This window comes from Mus musculus, chromosome 17 (genome assembly GCF_000001635.26).
Source record: "Mus musculus strain C57BL/6J chromosome 17, GRCm38.p6 C57BL/6J".
NCBI lineage: Eukaryota > Metazoa > Chordata > Mammalia > Rodentia > Muridae > Mus > Mus musculus.
In genome coordinates, this window is record NC_000083.6 from 53,828,830 (window position 1) to 53,846,983 (window position 18,154).

The following is an 18,154-nucleotide window of genomic DNA, read 5'->3' on the forward strand; positions in this document are numbered from 1 at the left end:
AAGCATTTGACAAAATCCAATATCCCTTCATGATAAAAGTCTTGGAAAGATCAGGAATTCAAGGCCCACACCTAAACATAATAAAAGCAATCTACAGCAAACCAGAAGGCAACATCAAACTAAATGGAGGGGAACTCGAAGCAATCCCACTAAAATCAGGGACTAGATAAGGCTGCCCACTTTCTCCCTACCTATTCAATATAGTACTAGAAGTTCTAACCAGAGCAATTTGACAACAAAAGGAGATCAAAGGGATACAAATTGGAAAGGAAGAAGTCAAAATATCACTATTTGCAGATGATATGATAGTATATATTAGTGACCCCCAAAATTCCACCAGAGAACTCCTAAACCAGATAAACAGCTTCAGTGCAGTAGCTAGATATAAAATTAACTCAAACAAATCAATGGCCTGTCTCTACACAAAGGATAAAAGGACTGAGAAAGAAATTAGGGAAACAACATGGACTCAGCTAAAGTGGGCAAAAGAACAAGCTTCTCCTAAGAAGAGATGACAGGAGATCTAAACTCAATGGGCTCCAAGCTGAGCACCAAGCCTCCATCTCCTTTTGTCTGGGTACAATTTGTGCTTCCCAAAGGCCACCCTCATGCCTTCCTTCTGTTTCTTTTATAACCCAGAACTAGGATTTCCTTTACTAACATTTGGATTTCTGATATCTCCTTGGAGTCCTTCCCTCACTTTCCTCCTACCAGGTAGAATCTATTCCCATAACATATTGTAACAAGTTGACCACAAACAAATTCTTTCCATTGTAACCAGGAAAAACAGATTGAGCAGGGAAGACATTAGGATTTCATACACTTTCATTTAGATGATCCCTTCTATTTGTATGCTTGCCCTTTGGGTAGTTATTTCAGAGTTAGAATCGAGGCTATACCTTCTAAAAGAATGCCAACATAAAATTTATACTATTCAAGGTTGTTTGATTGATTGGTTGATTGATTAGCTGATTAAGCTGTCTTACTGATTTATACTGAATAGTGGACAAAGTATACATTGGACATGATCTGCCTTTATGAGTTGTAATGTGATGTTAGTAATCACAGAGTCAGAGACACAATCTTTGGCCTTTACAGTTTGCTTTCAGGGCTTCCTTTGGCTGGATTGAGGCTTGCAGACAGACTCCTGTTCTTGGTGATCAACATCTTGATCAGAGTTCCATGGAGAAGTTCAGAGAGGTTCTGCCCATCTTTTGCTTATAGATTTCATCAAACCTCTCATTTTGAGCCACAGTAAAGTGGTTTTTCCAATCACCCACAGTTCCTAAAAGACAAAGGCCAGACAGGAGCATCAGTCTCTGATTGACAGCCTTCGTGTCCCTTACTGGAGTGTGGAGTGACCACACTGGAGCTATCCTAACAGGAGCTCAATTCCTCATCCCCTTACCTCTCCTATCTTAGAAGAGGCCCTAGTTGTCTTTGTGCAGGGACACCAGCTTCTAAATCAAGTCATCAATTAATACAGTGTGACCAACAATCTAGGCTCTACTGTGGTACATACATGTACTGGATAGTCAAAGTCATAAAAATGAAGGAATAATTGACATATAGCCATACCAGGAGATCTTAAGATGTTATACTGGCCAGAGATCTGGGACATAAGAAAACATATACTGTGATATTCCAGGTATATGCCATCTGAGAACAAGCCAAACCTACCTAGAGTGAGAAAATTAGAACCTTTTTCTCCATAGGAAGAGATATTGTCCAAAGGAAAGGAATTCTTTGCTTCTTTGATTAAGGGTGTTGATCATATAGCTTTATTTGTTTATAAAATTTATGGAACTGATTAGTTTATTTCTGTGAATTGTTTTTGTAGATTATATCATTTGAATGAGACTGTATTTTTTCAACAAGAACTGATTAAAATAATTTTAGATAGAGAGATACTCAATGGAACACCTGTGAATGTTTCTTATCTGTGTTTCTTGCCCTTGAATATGATGGGCTCATATTCAAGTAAGCAAAAGTGTATAATGTAACCACAGTTTGTGTTATACTGAACAGATTTCTGTCATGGTATCTATATTTGTGTTTTTATGGGCCAAAGCCAGCAAGCAAAGACTAGAACACAAGTGTATGCAGAGAATGCTGGACAAGGATATGCTGGGAAAATGACTACTTGTCAAATCCTCACCAGAGATTAAGAGAGAAAAGTGGTAGAAGTGTTTGATTCATTTCAGGGCCTGGGATACTTGGTATATTGCAAAGTCAATGAAATGAATTAACTCATGTGCTGAAGGTCAAAGAAAAGATATTCTGGAAGACTGTGTAAACCCCAGCCCTGGTAGCACTGCTGTGGAAAAGAATATGTATGCTAATGAGGCAGAGAGAAGGCCTTCATTCCATGTTTAGCTTCTTGCACAATGGGGTTTAGTGAGGATATATGTGGAAAAGTATTGATTTAGCAATTATTTAATGTAATAATTTAAAAACATAACATTTTCCACTTAAAACTGGACCATCTGGACCAATAAGAATTCTTTCAAAATCTAGGAAGCATTAAGAGGCTGGGTCTCCGTAATACACGTTGAAAGTCCTGAAACTGTCATGAGTCATTGTTCATAGTCAAACTATGCACAGAAGCTGAAACGGAGGCAGCAGCTATGGAATAGAAAAAAGGCACAGGGGTGGAAGATAGAAAGTATGCATGTGGATACCAGCTATACTAACAGCACTTAGAGCTTTCCATTAGAGTGGTACCTTCCTGGTCTCCAGGTCTCAGCTCTGATCAGCCTCACCTCAGGCAGAGTTCCCATTTAGGTGTGCACCAAGGCTAGCTCTGGTCTTAGTCATCTGTAAGACTTGCTTTGTAGATTCTCGTGTACACTAAGAACAAATCTCTAGCCTTCTTAGAATCATAACGTGTGAGTTTTAGGGGGACTGTCTCAGAGTGAGGGATAAAGAAGCCCCACCAACCTTTTCTCATGAAAGGGGAAATGGACTGGTCCAGGATAGATTTGGGGGCCGTAGAACGATTTGTCATAGGATTCTCTTTCATTTTCTCAAATGATGTCTCCAGGACTATTTTATCCACCACATCTTCATCCAAATTCTTGCCCATAAACTGCATCACCTTCTGGATTTCATGCTTTGGGTTCTGTGAGTGAGAGTAACATTGAGTTGGACTGGAAGAGAGTTTTTACACTATCACATTTTCCCAGACATCACTGTCAGAACCACCTTCCTAAAGCAGCCTCCCTGTTCGTGACCCAGAAGCAGAAATTTACCTACCCTCTTCATATCTTCATAGAAGAGGAAGAGAATCTGATATTTGTCTCGAATTTCCCACCATCCTTTCACATGGTCAAACCAGGATCCCCAACTTACTGTAACAGACAAGAACAGTTTTCATTTCAGAGCAGAGACTGCCCCACCTGGGGATCCAACCCATAAACAACCACCAAACCAAGACACTATTGTGAATGCCAACAAGAGCTTGCTGACAGGAGCCTGATAAAGCTGTCTCCTGAGAGGCTCTGTCAGTGCCTGACACATGCAGAAGTGGGTGTTCACAGCCATCCTTTGGACCAAGCACGGGGTCCTCAATTAAGGCGCTAGAGAAAGTACCCAAGGAGCTGAAGGCGGTTGCAGCCCCATAGGAGGAACAACAATATGAACTAACCAGTACATCCATAGCTCCCTGGGACTAAACCACCACTCAAAGAAAACACATGGTGGGACTTATGGCTCAAGCTCCATATGTAGCAGAGGATGGCCTAGTCTGTCATCAATGGGAGGAGAAGCCCTTGATCCTGTGAAGGTTCTATGCCTCAGTATAGGGGAATGCCAGGACCAGGAAGCAGGAGTGGGTGGGTTGGGGAGTAGGAGGAGGGGGGAGGGGATAGGGGATTTTCAGAGGGGAAACTAGGAAAGGGAATAACATTTGAAATGTAAATACAGAAAATATCTAATAAAAAGATATATATGTATATGTGTATGTGTGTATATATATATATATATGGTTTTGTTTTCTTTTGTGTCAGTCTTGGTGTTTTCCCTTAATATGCTAATTAAAGTGGCATTGTGTTGATTATACACAATCACTTGCACGCCATTACAACACGATACATATAAGCTGAGGGAAGTCTATAGTCCAGGAATCCCCCCAAATAAAGCGTTTTGACATAAGCACAGGACACTCTGGAGAATCAACTGTCACAGATAGCTCTCTCAGCTCAGCCTCTTTGGAGTAGAATACAGAAGAAGGGAAGGGGAGAACAAAGCATTTTTATTTATTTACCTTTTCCATTGATGAAGGTTTCAAAATACTCATCCCAGGTGCCTGGCTCTGGGAGCACCTGGCTCATCCTGTAGAAGTGGTAGTAGGAAACCATGCAGTCTTTAGCATTTCGAGCTACATAAAGGAACTTTGGAGAACAAGAGAAGTGGGTTAAAGGGTCACAAAAATGAGAAGTTCTGAGTTTTTGTTCTGGCTGAGTCCTCTTGGGGGAGGCTCAGCTCTCCTGCCCTGGCAGCAAGACTCATCCTAGAGCATTGTTGCCAATTATGATACGTCCAGCACAGCCCTAACTCATTAACGGTTATCTCAATTCTTGGTCTCTCCTTTATTATCAGGGGCTATTATCAGAGTTTTCTCTAGAAACTCTGACTTGTTACCCAACTAAGATGCCAATGAGCCTTCCAACAACCTCAGCGTGATTTCTGGGAAAGCAATAGCTCCACCTGGTGTTTCTATGTGGAGCAGCACTTGCTTTGACTATAAACCCTCTCCATAGCTTCCATAATGATCACTTTAGAATCTGTGTGTTTTCACACAGAATAAACAAATGCCAGGTGCCTTTGAATAAGGGCCCTGCTGGGAGACCTTGACACCTAGCCCATGGTTTCTCCAAGTAAACATGCTGCTGTGCTCCAATGGAAAGAATTTTCTAAAGTGTTGGTTTATTTTTTATTTTTTTCACTTGAATTCTTGAACTTTGTACCTCAGGTTGTCTATCACCTCAGTATTGCCTGACATTTTATGAATGTCTTCTTTCCTTTTCATGTATGTGAGTTTCAGGCACATTCACATGACTCTTGCCTTCCCTCAACTCTCATTCACTCCCTTTCCAAGTTCATACATTTCTCTATTCAGATGCACATAGGCTGGGAGTTAGGATAGTTCTGTTTTTTTAATTTTCAGTGTTTCATATATAAATTTCTAACTATGTACATATAATGTATATATAATAAATACATGTATGTGTGGGCAATTATAAAACACCATTTTTTTGATGATTTGACTTAAAATCACATCTTATTTCTTCATTTCTTCATATCATTTTTTATACAATTATTTATTTTTATCCAGCATTAACATTTTCTTATTTTTCCGTATAACAGGTTTGTCAGAAGTTTTGCGGAGCTAACTCTGGCTGTTCTTTAGCAGAGAACCTTATGAAGGTCTCTTCCCTGATGTATGCTGTAATGTATGATGGTTATCACAGTGGTAATCTGGGGGTCTAAGCTGAGATGACTTCTGATACGATTCATATGCATTTCTGTTCGATATACTCGTGTTTCTGGCATTGGAGTCATCTTATGCTGACTTGTATGAGATGGCAGTGTCCTGGACAGGCCAAGCAGAGGGAATTAATCTTTACACTATTGAGAGATGACATAAGGCGACCCAGAAGCTGCCCATGGTCTCATGTACCATTGACAATGTACACTATATTGGTAAATTGTATTCTGTTGTTTGAATTCACTGAGAAGCCATCTCTGGCAGTGGGGTTACACCACACACACACACTTCAAAACCAAGCATTTTTTCTAAGTTTTCTCTAAGATTCCTTATCTGGGAAGGGACTAGTCCACTAACTCTGTGACTAGGAGGGAAAAGGACAGCAAAATAGCTCAAATTAACTCTTTGTGTTACTGAGAACATCTGGAAGGTGAACTATTTCCTACAGGTGGTACTTTGTTTAGCCCTTTGGGAAAGAGATGCTAGAAGATCAGTTCTCAGACACAGAGAGAAAGCTCGATGTGAAATTCCAGCTGGTGCTTAAACTTCCCCAGTCAGTTTCTCGAAAATGTTGTGAGCACAGGATCTGCTGATGTTGGCACTCTTGATGGGTAAGCTGGCTGGCTATCCTAATGGAGATTCATCAGTAGTTTTTGCTAGATGTTTGTGAGTCCTACCTTTGTAATATTATCTTCCTGCTGTGATTTGTTTCTTGACCAGGAAGTGTTACCCAGGGGCACACTATATTGTGCTTGGCACTCTCTCTGCTGGGACCACCAGCTGACAGACACAAGAGAGCTTGCCCAGTCAGTTTCTGCTTCATGATTTGAGGACCTGATTTGTTGTTAGTCTGTCTGTCTATCTCTCTCCATCCTTCCATCTGCCTGATGCTTTCTATGTATTCTTTTTCTTTGGCTTGCTATATATACTTTAAAAACTCATTCAAATCTGAAAATATAGTCATTGAAGATTATTCTCTACCACAGAGCTTAGCTCCTCCACCTATGCATACAAGGAGGATGCTGACCCATGTTTCCTCTGCCCTCTCTGCTCATTCTCTTATCTTCTTGTGCTTGGGCTCTATTCCAGTCCCCGTGCAAACAGTAAAGCCAATGTTGCTGACTTTCCCAGGACATCAAATACCACTGCACAGCTCCAGGCTGATTCTGCTTTTCTTAATTGTTTTCCATTTTATTTCCTGTAACTAAGCAATTTTCTCAACTTTTTTGATCTCAGTTGGACAACATCAAGAGGTGTTCCTCCTTGGTTTCCTGATAGCTGGTTTCAGTAATGCCAGGAATAGAATTGTCATTCCTTACCCAGCTGTACTGACAGTAGACAAGTCTCTTGATCATGGGAGTCACAGCTTTATTCCTGCTATCTAGAAATATTTTAATCCTTTTTAAGTAATCCTTAATTTTAAATTATGTGATAATTTTAAGTATATTGATGTTATTGCCTGCTTGTATGAACATGCCAAATGTGCATTCAGTATCTACAAAAAACAGCAGAGGGCATCACATCCCCTAGAACTGAAGTTTCAGACAGTTGTGAGTCTCCACATGGGTGCTAGCATCAGAGCCTGTGTCCTCTAGAAGAACAGTCAATGCTCTTAACCACTGAACCATTTCTTCAGTCGTTTTTTTTCTTTCTTTCTCTATTTCCCATTTAGAAAAAGAATACCCTTAAAAAAAGCTATTGAAAGCCGGGTGTGGTGGTGCACATCTTTAATCCCAGCACTCAGGAGGCAGAGGCAGATGGGTGTCTGAGTTGGAGACCAGCCTGGACAGCCAAGGCTACAGAGAGAAACCCTGTCTAGGCAAATGAAAAAGAAAGAAAGAAAGAAAGAAAGAAAGAAAGAAAGAAAGAAAGAAAGAAAGAAAGGAAGGAAGGAAGAAAGGAAGGAAGGAAGGAAGGAAGGAAGAAAAGAAAGAAAGAAAGAAAAAAGAAAGAAAGAAAGAAAGAAAGAAAGAAAGAAAGAAAGAAAGAAAGAAAGAAAGAAAGAAAAGCTATTGATTGCCTCATCCTGAGATCTCAGCTCCATCCACTGCAGGGTTACTCTACCTTGTACACTCCTACCATGGTCCTGGATCCTTAACGTGTCAGGAACATACTAGACAAGACACTAGGGTACATGACATAGTCCTGTACCCTAAAATGTCAAAAATGAAACAAGCCTGTAGGCTGCTGAGGCTGCGGCCAAGCCTCCTGTGAGGCTACAGTGGGATTTACCCTTTGATCACCAGTCCTTTGCACTTCATCTGCTCCGTCTTGTTCGTGCTCCATTCCATAAGTCCTCCTATGACCTACAGTCTATGGTTCCTGATCCCCACACCCTGTCTGTGTCACTGAAGAACAGATGATTTCCAACATCTCAGTCTGGCCTCTGCCTTCACATCACCTTTGAAAGCATCAAGGGAAACACCCTACTAAGTCTAGCCCGGTGTTTGACTTTACTGCCAAGTATTAGGTCTCAGCAGTAGAGAATAGTTAGTGTTGAGGAAGGTAATCTCACCCAGGCTTTGGAGACCTGATTCTCTGGGTTTGCTGCTCCAGTCTCCATGGGAAATGCTGCTATCTTACCTTACAGTTGTTTGTCCAGAAAGATGGTGGCAGCAGCTGAGTGGGAAGATGGGTCCTTAATATCCTTGGAGCTGGCATCTCATTGGCTTTGTCCACACCTGTAACCGAATTCAGGCACAGTGCATGAGAACGCCCACTCCAGGTGCTGCTTTCTCAGAATACCTATCATGGATATGGATTCACTTATTTTCCCTCTTCTGTGGGGAGAAGCTTTAGAAGAATTTGAGAAGTATTGCTTTTGTGTTTGCCGGCTTACATAGCTGAAGTGCTGGGTACAAGCTTTGAGTGAATTAACTTCATCATTTTGCAAAAGAGAAGTTAGAGGGTTAGAGAAGTGTGTGTGTGTGTGTGTGTGTGTTATTAAGAAAAACCCAAATAGCACTGCTTCTCAGCCCATGACCCTTAAAGTAGCACTTTTCTTTGGAAAGAGAATAGCAAGTCCCTGCCAAGGACTTATATATGAATTTCTAAATGCACTGACATGAAGAAAGGATATCCTGACATGAAGACATCCCCTTGCCTGCGTTACAAGTTTCTAAGTATATCTGATCAAGAGCTTTCTGTCTTGAAACAGTTGAATGAATTTATCAAAGCCTGACAATGGCTGTTCCAAGAGTGTCATAGTCAACACTAGAAGGGTTCTGCTTTCTCACAGCAGCATTTGCAAGGGTTCAAAGTTTCTGGTAACATCACTCCATGATGTGATGAGTTAAAATTGGTCCCTAGCCCTGACTTCTGTCTTCTGGTTGTCCTTGTGAACTTTCCTCCATGTATGAAAAGAAAAATCATCAGGTTAACTTTATGTGAAAAACATTCAACTGAGCAAATAATTGCCTCTGCTTGTGTGTGTGTGTGTTTATGTGTATCTGTGTGTGCATGTTTATTTGTGTATGTGTGTACGTGTGTGAATGTGTGTGTGCCTGTGTGTTTATGGTGTCTGTGTGTGCATGTATATGTGTGTATGTGTGTACATGTGTGTGTGTGTTTTGAATCATCAGACACTGTCCAGAAAGCACTTGGTTATAAAAGGGTAGAGTACTGAGAGCAAAGGGGTGTGAACTGCTAATCAATAGAGTTCTATACCTTCTTCTGTTCTACAGTTACACATGACCAGAGCAAAGTTTTACTAATAAAACGAGGCAGAATTTTGCCTCCATATGCATTTATCTTCCTTGCTGACTCACATTTGGTGGAAATAGAGAAAAGAAAAGAGATGAATCTGGGAAGAATTACTCATGCATTTAACCCAGCACTCAAGAGGCAGAAGCAGGAGGATCTCTATGAGCTCAAGGCCAGCATAATATCGTGAATTCCAGTACAGCCAGAGCTATGTAAAGAGATGCTGTTCAAAATAACAATGAAGGGGAGGGAGGGAGACAGAGGGACAAGAAAGAAAAAGAGGAGAAGATGAAGAGACCAGGACAGGGATAAGACAGGAGAGGAACATATATGGAGCCAGAGTCTCTTACCTGATGGTTGGGGTGGCCGTGCCCACTCAATAAAAGGGTGTCGGTGTTGAATGATGGTTCGCCGGCACTTCTCTACATCACCATTCTGCTCAATCATGTCCACAATTTCTTGAATCCATGTTGTCCCTGGGGAGACCAAAAAGATTAAGAGTCAGAAACCTATTATTCTTCAAGCATACTAATGAAGGGGTGTGGATGCAGATGTTGGCTTTACCTTCCACTCTAACCAGGTTTCTGTTAGCTATGGAAGGAAGACTTTGGATCTCTGTGCAAGGTGGAAGAGTAAAGACAAAGCTCACTTCTTCCCAAGAAAAATGAATGGTAGAGGAGACTAAGCTTCAAAAATCTCAGGGCTGACACATTTGAGGTGGCACCCATCATGGAACAAAAGTGGCCAGCTTGTCATTGTAGGATTCCAATAGCTCAGCGGATGAGGCTGGGGTTATTACTTTACCAGGTTACCTGATTTAGGGTAAGTACAAATGAGGAGGTCGTCTGGCTTGGCCTCGAAGGTCTGAATCTGCCTCCAGTTGTCCACAGTTGGAGCCTGCAGTGGGATCCCTGCTACCTCTTTCAGTTTGGTTTGTCTGCTCAGTTCTGGGGTCAAGGCCATGATGTCTCAGGAAGGAAGGTCCAGTCCCTGTGAGAAAATATCAGAATGGAATTCTTATAGTACTGTGATAAAGTACACACAACATGAAAGTTGCTATTAACGATCATAAGTGGATGGCTCAGTGGCATTAGTAATATTCCCGCTGTTGAATGTACATCATCACCTTCCATCTCCTGAAAACTTTTTACTTTCCTAGATGGAAACTAGGAGCCCATTAGTGCTAAACCTCTGTTCTTTGGAGCCTGGTTACCATTATTTTCCTTTTTATCTCCTTAAACTCTAAATACTTTAGAGAAGCAAATTCTCTTTGTCCTTTTTGAATGGATTTGTTTTATGTAGTTGAATGTTCTTAAGGATCAACTGTATTGTGGCATGCCATCAGATTTTCTTCCCAATTAATGCTGACTTTTACTGCATGCCTGCTTGTAGTGTGGTTTGTTTATCCTTTTCCCTGTCCATGGGCACTTGGCGTGCCTCCTTTCAACTATTGTGCTATAAACACAATGCACAAATATCTAAGCTCCTACGTTCATATTTTTGGATTCATAACTCAATGGAGATGTGCAAGATAGTATACTCACATTTTTGAGAAGTTGTCATAGCACTGTTCTACAGTGGCTGTATTATTTAAGAGGACCACCAGCCGTGTATTTTCACTGACTTGTATCTCACTTAAATATCTATCCCAATAGATTTGTTTACTTTTCCTTCATGACTAATGGTGAATATCTCCTTATGTGCTTACAGTCTACTTTGTCTTTTTCAGAGTGCACATTTTTGCACTGTTTGCTGTTGGTTGCTATACCTAGAAATTTGTAAATACACAAATAGGAGGGTAGGCGAATAAGTGACTATTGAAGTTTCAGAAGACATCTACTACGGCTGCTCAGTGATTGCTATACTGTGTACCTTTATTATATTTATTATAATTTGTTTTTATTTTTTACTTAACTCAAGCCACAGAACATTAAGAGAGAAAGGTCTTTGTGGAAAGTTTAACAGTAAACAATTGCTGGAAATTGAGTAAAAGAAAATTGCTCAGCCAGTCTAGGGAGTGAAAGAAAGGAAAACTGTGCCCAGGCTGGCCAGACCAGCTCTCAGAGTGACACCTTCCCAGAGAAAGCTGAGTTCTCTAGAATGGATGCAGTGCTTTTAGAAAATGATGATCTAATTCTTCTCGAAAGCATTTCAGATACGAGCAGCAGCTATAGTTGTAGTATGGCAGAGAGGGTAGACTTCTCATAAAACTCTGAGATGTGATGTAAACAACTTCAATCGAGGAGGATACGAGTACTGCCGTCTCCACTTCCTTTCTTTTCTTTCAAGGGTGAGAGTGGGTAGGGTCTCTCTACATATCCCAAGATGACCCATAGCTCACAATGCTTCTGCTTCAGTCTCTTTGGTTCTGAAGTGACAAGTGTAAGCTACACTGCTTGGTTTAGAGCACTGACACTTCCAACATACTTTCTATGTTATGTCCTTCCCTACATTTTCCTTCCTTTTAAATTCACATCACAGGTTTAGCATAAGTAATAATCATGCCTCTAAATATCAGAAGGCTTGCAAAGCACTAAATCGGTGGCTTGAGTACGACCTCAGCTAGTATCTATCTACCAATCTCATCATACTTCTTTAAAAATTGCCTCATTATAAGTTGTAGGTGTGCAATGAAATTTAGGATGCTCCTGTGATAAGTCCATATGCACAAAGAAAACTAACACAGGAATTGTTATTACTTAATGAATTTTTGTCCATGTCAAATGTAAGTTTTGGTATCCAATATAACAGTCCCCAAAGATATTCTCATTCTGAACTCCAGTGGAACTTTGGCGGTGGGTGTGGAAGTCCTCAAAGTATACCGATGACGCAGTTCCCACTACCAGCTCAGAGACAAATGGAAATAGATGTCAAGGCCTTTAGAAGCTGAGGGTAAATCAGAGGTAGCAGCCTCTGTCCTTCACCTGCCCAACAGAACTGAAAGCTGATGTCCAGCAGATGAATCGAAGAGGGATGCTTTTCTCTGAGCCTCTAGGAGTGCAAATTGGTACCTTCATTTTACCCAGTGGCTGTAATCTGCTCAGACTTCTGACCAGCAGTTAAAGTGATCAGCAGGGTATGATGGCAAGCAACATGAGGGAAGCTAGCAGAAAGTCTGTGAGTTTGAGGACAGTCTAGGCTGCAGTAAGACTGTTTCAAAGCATGAAACCTGTGGGTCTGGAAATCCACGCTACCTGGAGAGCAAAAGTAAGGTTGATGTGTCCAATTCTCAAAAATCTCTTCCTGAAACCTGCAGGAGTAGGACTGTTTTCCTCTTTGCTCTGTGCCTGCATGCCCTGTGCACATAAGCCTTATGATTCCCACCTCTGCCATCCTTGAGGGAGTAATGTAGCCTAGTGGCCAAATTACAGATTAAACTCCCCCCTCTCTCCCTGTAAGGATTTGACCAGGAGCAGATACTCTTCTGCATATAAATGCGCATTCCCAGCACCTGGACACGACTAGTAATGGACCATCACTCTGAAAACCCCTACCTACTCCCCTTATTACCTCCAATAAGAGAGAGCTATTTCACTGAAAACCATCTCTGAAAAGGGCTAACCTCTGTCTCTCTGCCTCTCTGCCTCTGCCTCTCTCTCTCTCTCTCTCTCTCTGCCTCTGCCTCTCTCTGCCTCTGAGCCTCTGCACCTCTGAGCCTCTGTGCCTTTGAGCCTCTGTGCCTCTGCCCCTGCCCATGCCTCCGAAATGCCGTGATTACAGATAAGTACTACCCCATCTTGTGTCATTTTAAACTTCTCAATTTATAAGCAACAGAAAACTATTAGCATAAACTAATATTGCAAAAGCATTACTGGATATGACGGATTGAATTGTGTGCCTTCACATTCACATGTTGAGATCTAATCTCCATTCCTTACAATGTGATACTTTGAGACAGGGTCCTAATCATGTGCTTAAGTTGAGATGAGACTTCAATTCTATCATATTGGGGGTTTTCTTAGAAGATATTGAGACCCTCAGAGCAACACCAGGGTATGTACAGAGGAACCAACATGTGTGGACATAGTAAAAGATGCCCCCCACCTCTGCAAGGAGAGGAAGCCTGGAGAAACCACACTGGCTGACACCTTGATCTGGGACTTTTGTGGAAAATTTTTTTAAAACTGAGCAGACTAGGATGATCTGTTCAAGCTCAGAAACCAGCTGTTTTATTGAACATTGGTCAATAAAGGAAATTAAATATTTGTCTCGGTGTTCCTTTGTTACTTGACCAATCTTCCTAGCTGGATTTAAGTAGGTTTAGAGTTATGGCCTGGAGGTAAAGACTGAAAATCTTCAGTTTACTGAGACCAGCTCTGCAATAGACTTTGTGTGATATATAGGTAGAGACGAGGGGCTGGGTGAGGCCATGGAAGTATGGAACATGAATAGCGTGGGGGCTGATGTATAGTTGTGTGGTAAAGGTTTGCCTAGTGTGCACCATTCCCAGCTTGACAATGTTGGTGGCTAGAGGTTTCTAAATGTTTGATCTTACGTGGATACAAAAGCCATAGGCACTCAGCTGAAATCAGACTCTCAAGTTTGCATATGTTCCCAGAACCAGAGTTAATGTGTAGCACAAACCTCACTTCTTCTGCCATTCAGTAGCAGTGATCACAGGGGAAGAACTGACTGCAGCTAACTGTGCTGCTGAGCACCACCAGTGCCTGGCACGTTGGGTACATCCGGTGCTTAGAATGATGACACTTTACCTCTGATAACCTCATGGTCAAAAAGCACACAGGTGGAAATACACCTGGCATCTGATGGCCCACAGCGTGTAGGCTATGAGAGAGAAAAGCACTCTTCCTCTGGCTTCTGCTTATAGGTTGCCTCAGCTATGGTCACTGCTATTTTTAGAATAGGGCAGATAGACACACAGACTTTCCTAGGCAGGCTCCTTTTCATCCTGTGAGTCCAGGTTCCTGTGGCCTCCTCTAGTTCATTCGTTCTTTCTTTCCTTTCCTTTCCTTTCCTTTCCCTTTCCCTTTCCCTTTCCCTTTCCCTTTCCCTTTCCCTTTCCCTTTCCCTTTCCCTTTCCCTTTCCCTTTTCCTTTTCCTTTTCCTTCCTTCCTTCCTTCCTTCCTTCCTTCCTTCCTTCCTTCCTTCCTTCCTTCCTTCCTTCCTTCTCTCTCTCTCTTTCTTTTTTCCTGTAGGAAGCTTTTTTCTTTTTAATTTTATTTGTAATTCATTTTTTTTCTACTCCATATTCCTTTCCCTGCCTCTCTCCATCCACTCTCTGACTGCTTCACATCTCACACCTCCTCCCCACCCTACCTCATCTCCACATGGATACCCCCACCCCCACCCCACCTCTAAACTCCCTGGGACCTCCAGTCTCTTGAGGGTTAGGTGCTTCATCTCTGAATGAATGCAGACCTGGAAGTCCTCTACCGTATGTGTGTTAGGGATCTCATGTCAGCTGGTGTATGCTGTCTGTTTGATGGTGCAGTGTTTGAAAGATCTTGGGGGTCCATATTAACCAAGGCCACTGGTCCTCCTATAGAATTGCCCTTCTCCTCGGCTTCTTTCAGCCTCCCCAACTCAACAACAGGGGTTGTGATAGCCAGAAGCTGGAAACAACCTAGATGTCCCACAACAGAAGAATGGATACAGAAAATGTGGTTCATTTACACAATGGAATACTACTCAGCTATTAAGAGTGAGAACATCCTGACGCTTGCAGGTAAATGCATGGAACTATAAAATATCATCCTGAGTGAGGTAACTCAGACCCAAAAGGACAGGCATGGTATGCACTCACTAATAAGTGGATATTAGCCAAAAGAAAAAAAAAAGAGAGAGAGAGAGAGAGAGAGAGAGAGAGACAGAGACAGAGACAGAGAGAGAGAGACAGAGAGAGGAGAGGGAAGAAAGAAAGAAAGAAAGAAAGAAAGAAAGAAAGAAAGAAAGAAAGAAGCCCCATACAGAATACACAAGATACAGTCCAAAGAATTCAGAAGGCTCAACAAGCTGAAGTGCCCAAGTGAGAGTGCCTCAGTCCCACTTGGGAGAGAGAAGAAAGCAATCACAAGTTGGGAGGGAGGAGGTAGGGACTTGGGAGGTAATGTAGACGGGGATGGCAGGGCAGTGGGGGAGTAGAGGGGAACCTGATCTAATATTGGGTGAGAGAAAAGGACAGAAGCCCTGAGGGACAGCAGAAAGAATGGAAACAGTCAACCTCAGGAAGTAGGAGGTTGGGAGGACCCCTAAGAATGCACCAGAGACCTGGGACAATAAGAGACTCCCAGGACTCATAGGGAGGGACCTTTGATGAGGTGATCAGAAGTGGGGAGAGGGAAGTTGTGGAGCCAACCTCCAGTACACATTTGTGGGGTTGCCATCCCACAGTCACAACTCTGACCCATAATTGTTTCTGTCCGAAAGAATTACAGGGTTGGAAATGGAGAGGAGTCTGAGGAGAAGTTTCAGCAACAGGCCCAAAGTAGGATCCAGCTCAAGGGGAGGTCCCAGGGCCTGACACTGTTACTGATGCTATGCTCACAAAAAGAGATCTATCATGACTGCCCTCAGAGGGACCCAACAAGCAGCTGAAAGAGTTAACCTTTCATTTTGTTTTCTGAGACAGGTCCTCACACTGTCCTCCAGATAGGCTTTGAAATTATAGCAATCCCCCACCTTCAGCTTCAAGGGGATCTAACTTTGCATGTGAACTTTACAGATCTTATGCCATGGTTCGATAGCTACTTGCTTATATAAGTAACGTCCCTAAGCAGGAGACCTGGTCCAATCCCTTTTATAGGCCTAGCTTGGATGGTAGTCAGGAACTTTGACAAAAGGAGAGTCAGGGGTGGTAAAGAAATAGTCATAGTCAGAGAAATCTAGTTGGCTCACAAGAGTGGAGGCTTTGTGGGGAGGAAGTTCAGGGTACATAAAGAGATGCTATCTTGGAGAGGTGTCTGCATGAATTTCTAAGTTGAATACAGCCGGTGTTAGCGTCACATGCTTTTTATTATTTTTCTTAGGTTTCTTGGGACTTAGGATCTTTCTGACTTGTGTTACTCTACTTACACATTAGCACTTGTATGACTGAATACTAAGTCTCTCGCAGAGACAAAGTGTGGAGCAGAGACTGAAGGAAAGGCCATCCAGAGACTGCCCCACCTGGGGATTCATACCATATACAGACACCAAACCCAACATTATTGTGGGTGCCAACAAGTGTTTGCTGACAGGAGCCTAATATAGCTGTCTCCTGAGAGGCTCTATCAAAGTCTGGCAAGTATAGAATCAGATCCTTGCAGCCAACCATTGGACTGAGCATGGGGTCCCCAATGGAGAAGTTAGAGAAAGGACTGAGGAGCTGAAGGGGTTTTCAACCCATAGGAAGAACAACAGTATGAACCAACATGACCCCCCCCCCCTCCCTTAGAGCTCCCAAGGACTAAACCACCAAACAAAGAGTACGTATGGAGCAGGCCCATGGCTCCAGTCACATAGGTAGCAGAGGATGGCCTTGTTGGACAACAATGAGAGAAGAGGACCTTGGTCCTGGGAAGGCTCAATGTCTCAGTGTAGGGGAATGCCAGGGCAGGGAGGCAGGAGTGGGTAAATAGGTGAGTGGGCACATTCATAGAAGCAGGGTCAGGGAGGATGAGATACAGGGGTTCCGGAGGGAAAACTGGGAAAGAGGATAACATTTGAAATGTAAAGAAATAAAATATCCAATAAAATAAAAATAAAAGAACATACACCAAAAAGTTAGGCCAAATATTTCAGATAAGCTGTGCTCTTACCTTCAAGCTCTAGTTGTCTGTAATTGGAAAGCTGGACTGCCCAGTGTTCAGTGAGTACAAAAGTACATATAGAGGAAGGAGGGACGTATTTCTGGCAAGCACAGAGGCTCAAATTCTACTGTGCCAAAAGTACCCAACCTTTAGCAATCGATCTCGAAGGCTCTGCAGTCAGTGGGATCAGCTAGAGCCTTAATCAACAGAGTCGAGGCTACAAGAAACAAACCTTGGCATCAGCCCAATGAGGAAGTAACTTTCACAGTGTAGTGATCGCTCGTCTCTGAGCCTCCACTATTTCCAGTGCTTGCAGACTCAAGGCTGTTTAGACAAATTCAAAGAGGAAAGCATACTGCTCCTCCCATTCTAAGACCACCTGACTCCCCACTATGTGCAAGCTTCTAGCTTTGGAGTAGAGTTCCCGTGTTCTTGCTGATTGGTATTCTTTCTCTCTAGTCTGATAGAGTTTAAAATAGGAAAAAAAAAAAAAGAAAAAAAAAAAACCTAGAGTGTAGCCACGCTTATGATTCAAAAAGAAAAATCCCCAAAAGCTGTCACGTTCAGTCTTTTGCTCAAAACAGCCTGTGCCTGGATGAGTGCATTCCCTATTAAGTTACTCAAAGCAGCTGCATGAGGCTGATCTACATGGCCCCTATTCACCTTTCAGGACTCGTGATGCCAAGCTGTGCCAAACTAAAAAATTATTAACCAGCAGGTTTCACTAAGTAAACTAATTCTTAACATCGCCTTGCCTATGGTGGAAAGAAGCTTAAAACATGAGTAAATTTAAAAGATATTTCAGAACATGAGTCCCTTTTCTTAGTCTTACTAGCTTGCTAAAAATTTTTTTTTCTTCTACCATAAGAGTTTGTCTTAGTTACTTGGGACCTCTTCTGTTGGCAAGTAAATAGAATTGGATTCCGTAATGGGGAAACAAGAAAGCTGATTGCAGGGTCTCAGGCATCCAGTGAGACCTTCTTAGAGATTTCCTTTCTACATCTATAAAATGTGAGGCATGCTAACTGCCTCCAATCAGTACGCTTAGATAAAACAGAAAAAACAAGAAACAAACAAACAAACAAACAAACCACCTAGCACCGACTAAGTAGCTACAAATGTTGACTTTTCCCCTTTCTTCCCAGGGTATATTCATTGACACACACACATGCAGAAGGAACAGAACAGAAGTTTAGACCTAGAGCTTAAAAATGTG

General features: G+C 42.2%; 1 protein-coding gene across 1 annotated transcript; it reads right to left on the reverse strand.

The window, feature by feature from the left end:
* Positions 1-807: 807 nt before the first annotated feature.
* Sult1c2 (sulfotransferase family, cytosolic, 1C, member 2) lies at positions 808-17,129 on the reverse strand. Its single transcript, NM_026935.4, has 8 exons — positions 16,948-17,129; positions 10,003-10,180; positions 9,541-9,666; positions 8,072-8,169; positions 4,265-4,391; positions 3,256-3,350; positions 2,941-3,121; positions 808-1,285 (listed from the first exon to the last, which is right to left on the reverse strand). The coding sequence occupies exons 2-8, from the start codon at positions 10,151-10,153 to the stop codon at positions 1,173-1,175; spliced, it is 891 nt and encodes a 296-aa protein (NP_081211.3). The 5' UTR covers positions 10,154-10,180; positions 16,948-17,129; the 3' UTR covers positions 808-1,172.
* Between the last annotated feature and the right edge of the window lie 1,025 nt (positions 17,130-18,154).

What these genes read in the sequence shown, in the direction of transcription:
- Sult1c2 (NM_026935.4), bottom strand. Translation starts at nt 10,153, where the DNA reads ATGGCCTTGACCCCAGAACTGAGCAGACAAACCAAACTGAAAGAGGTA. An exon ending in TCTGGACAAACAACTGTAAG is followed by an intron (nt 4,392 to 8,071) that starts GTAAGATAGCAG and finishes TGTTCTCCAAAG; the next exon opens with TTCCTTTATGTAGCTCGAAA. An exon ending in AACCTTCATCAATGGAAAAG is followed by an intron (nt 3,351 to 4,264) that starts GTAAATAAATAA and finishes TGTCTGTTACAG; the next exon opens with TAAGTTGGGGATCCTGGTTT.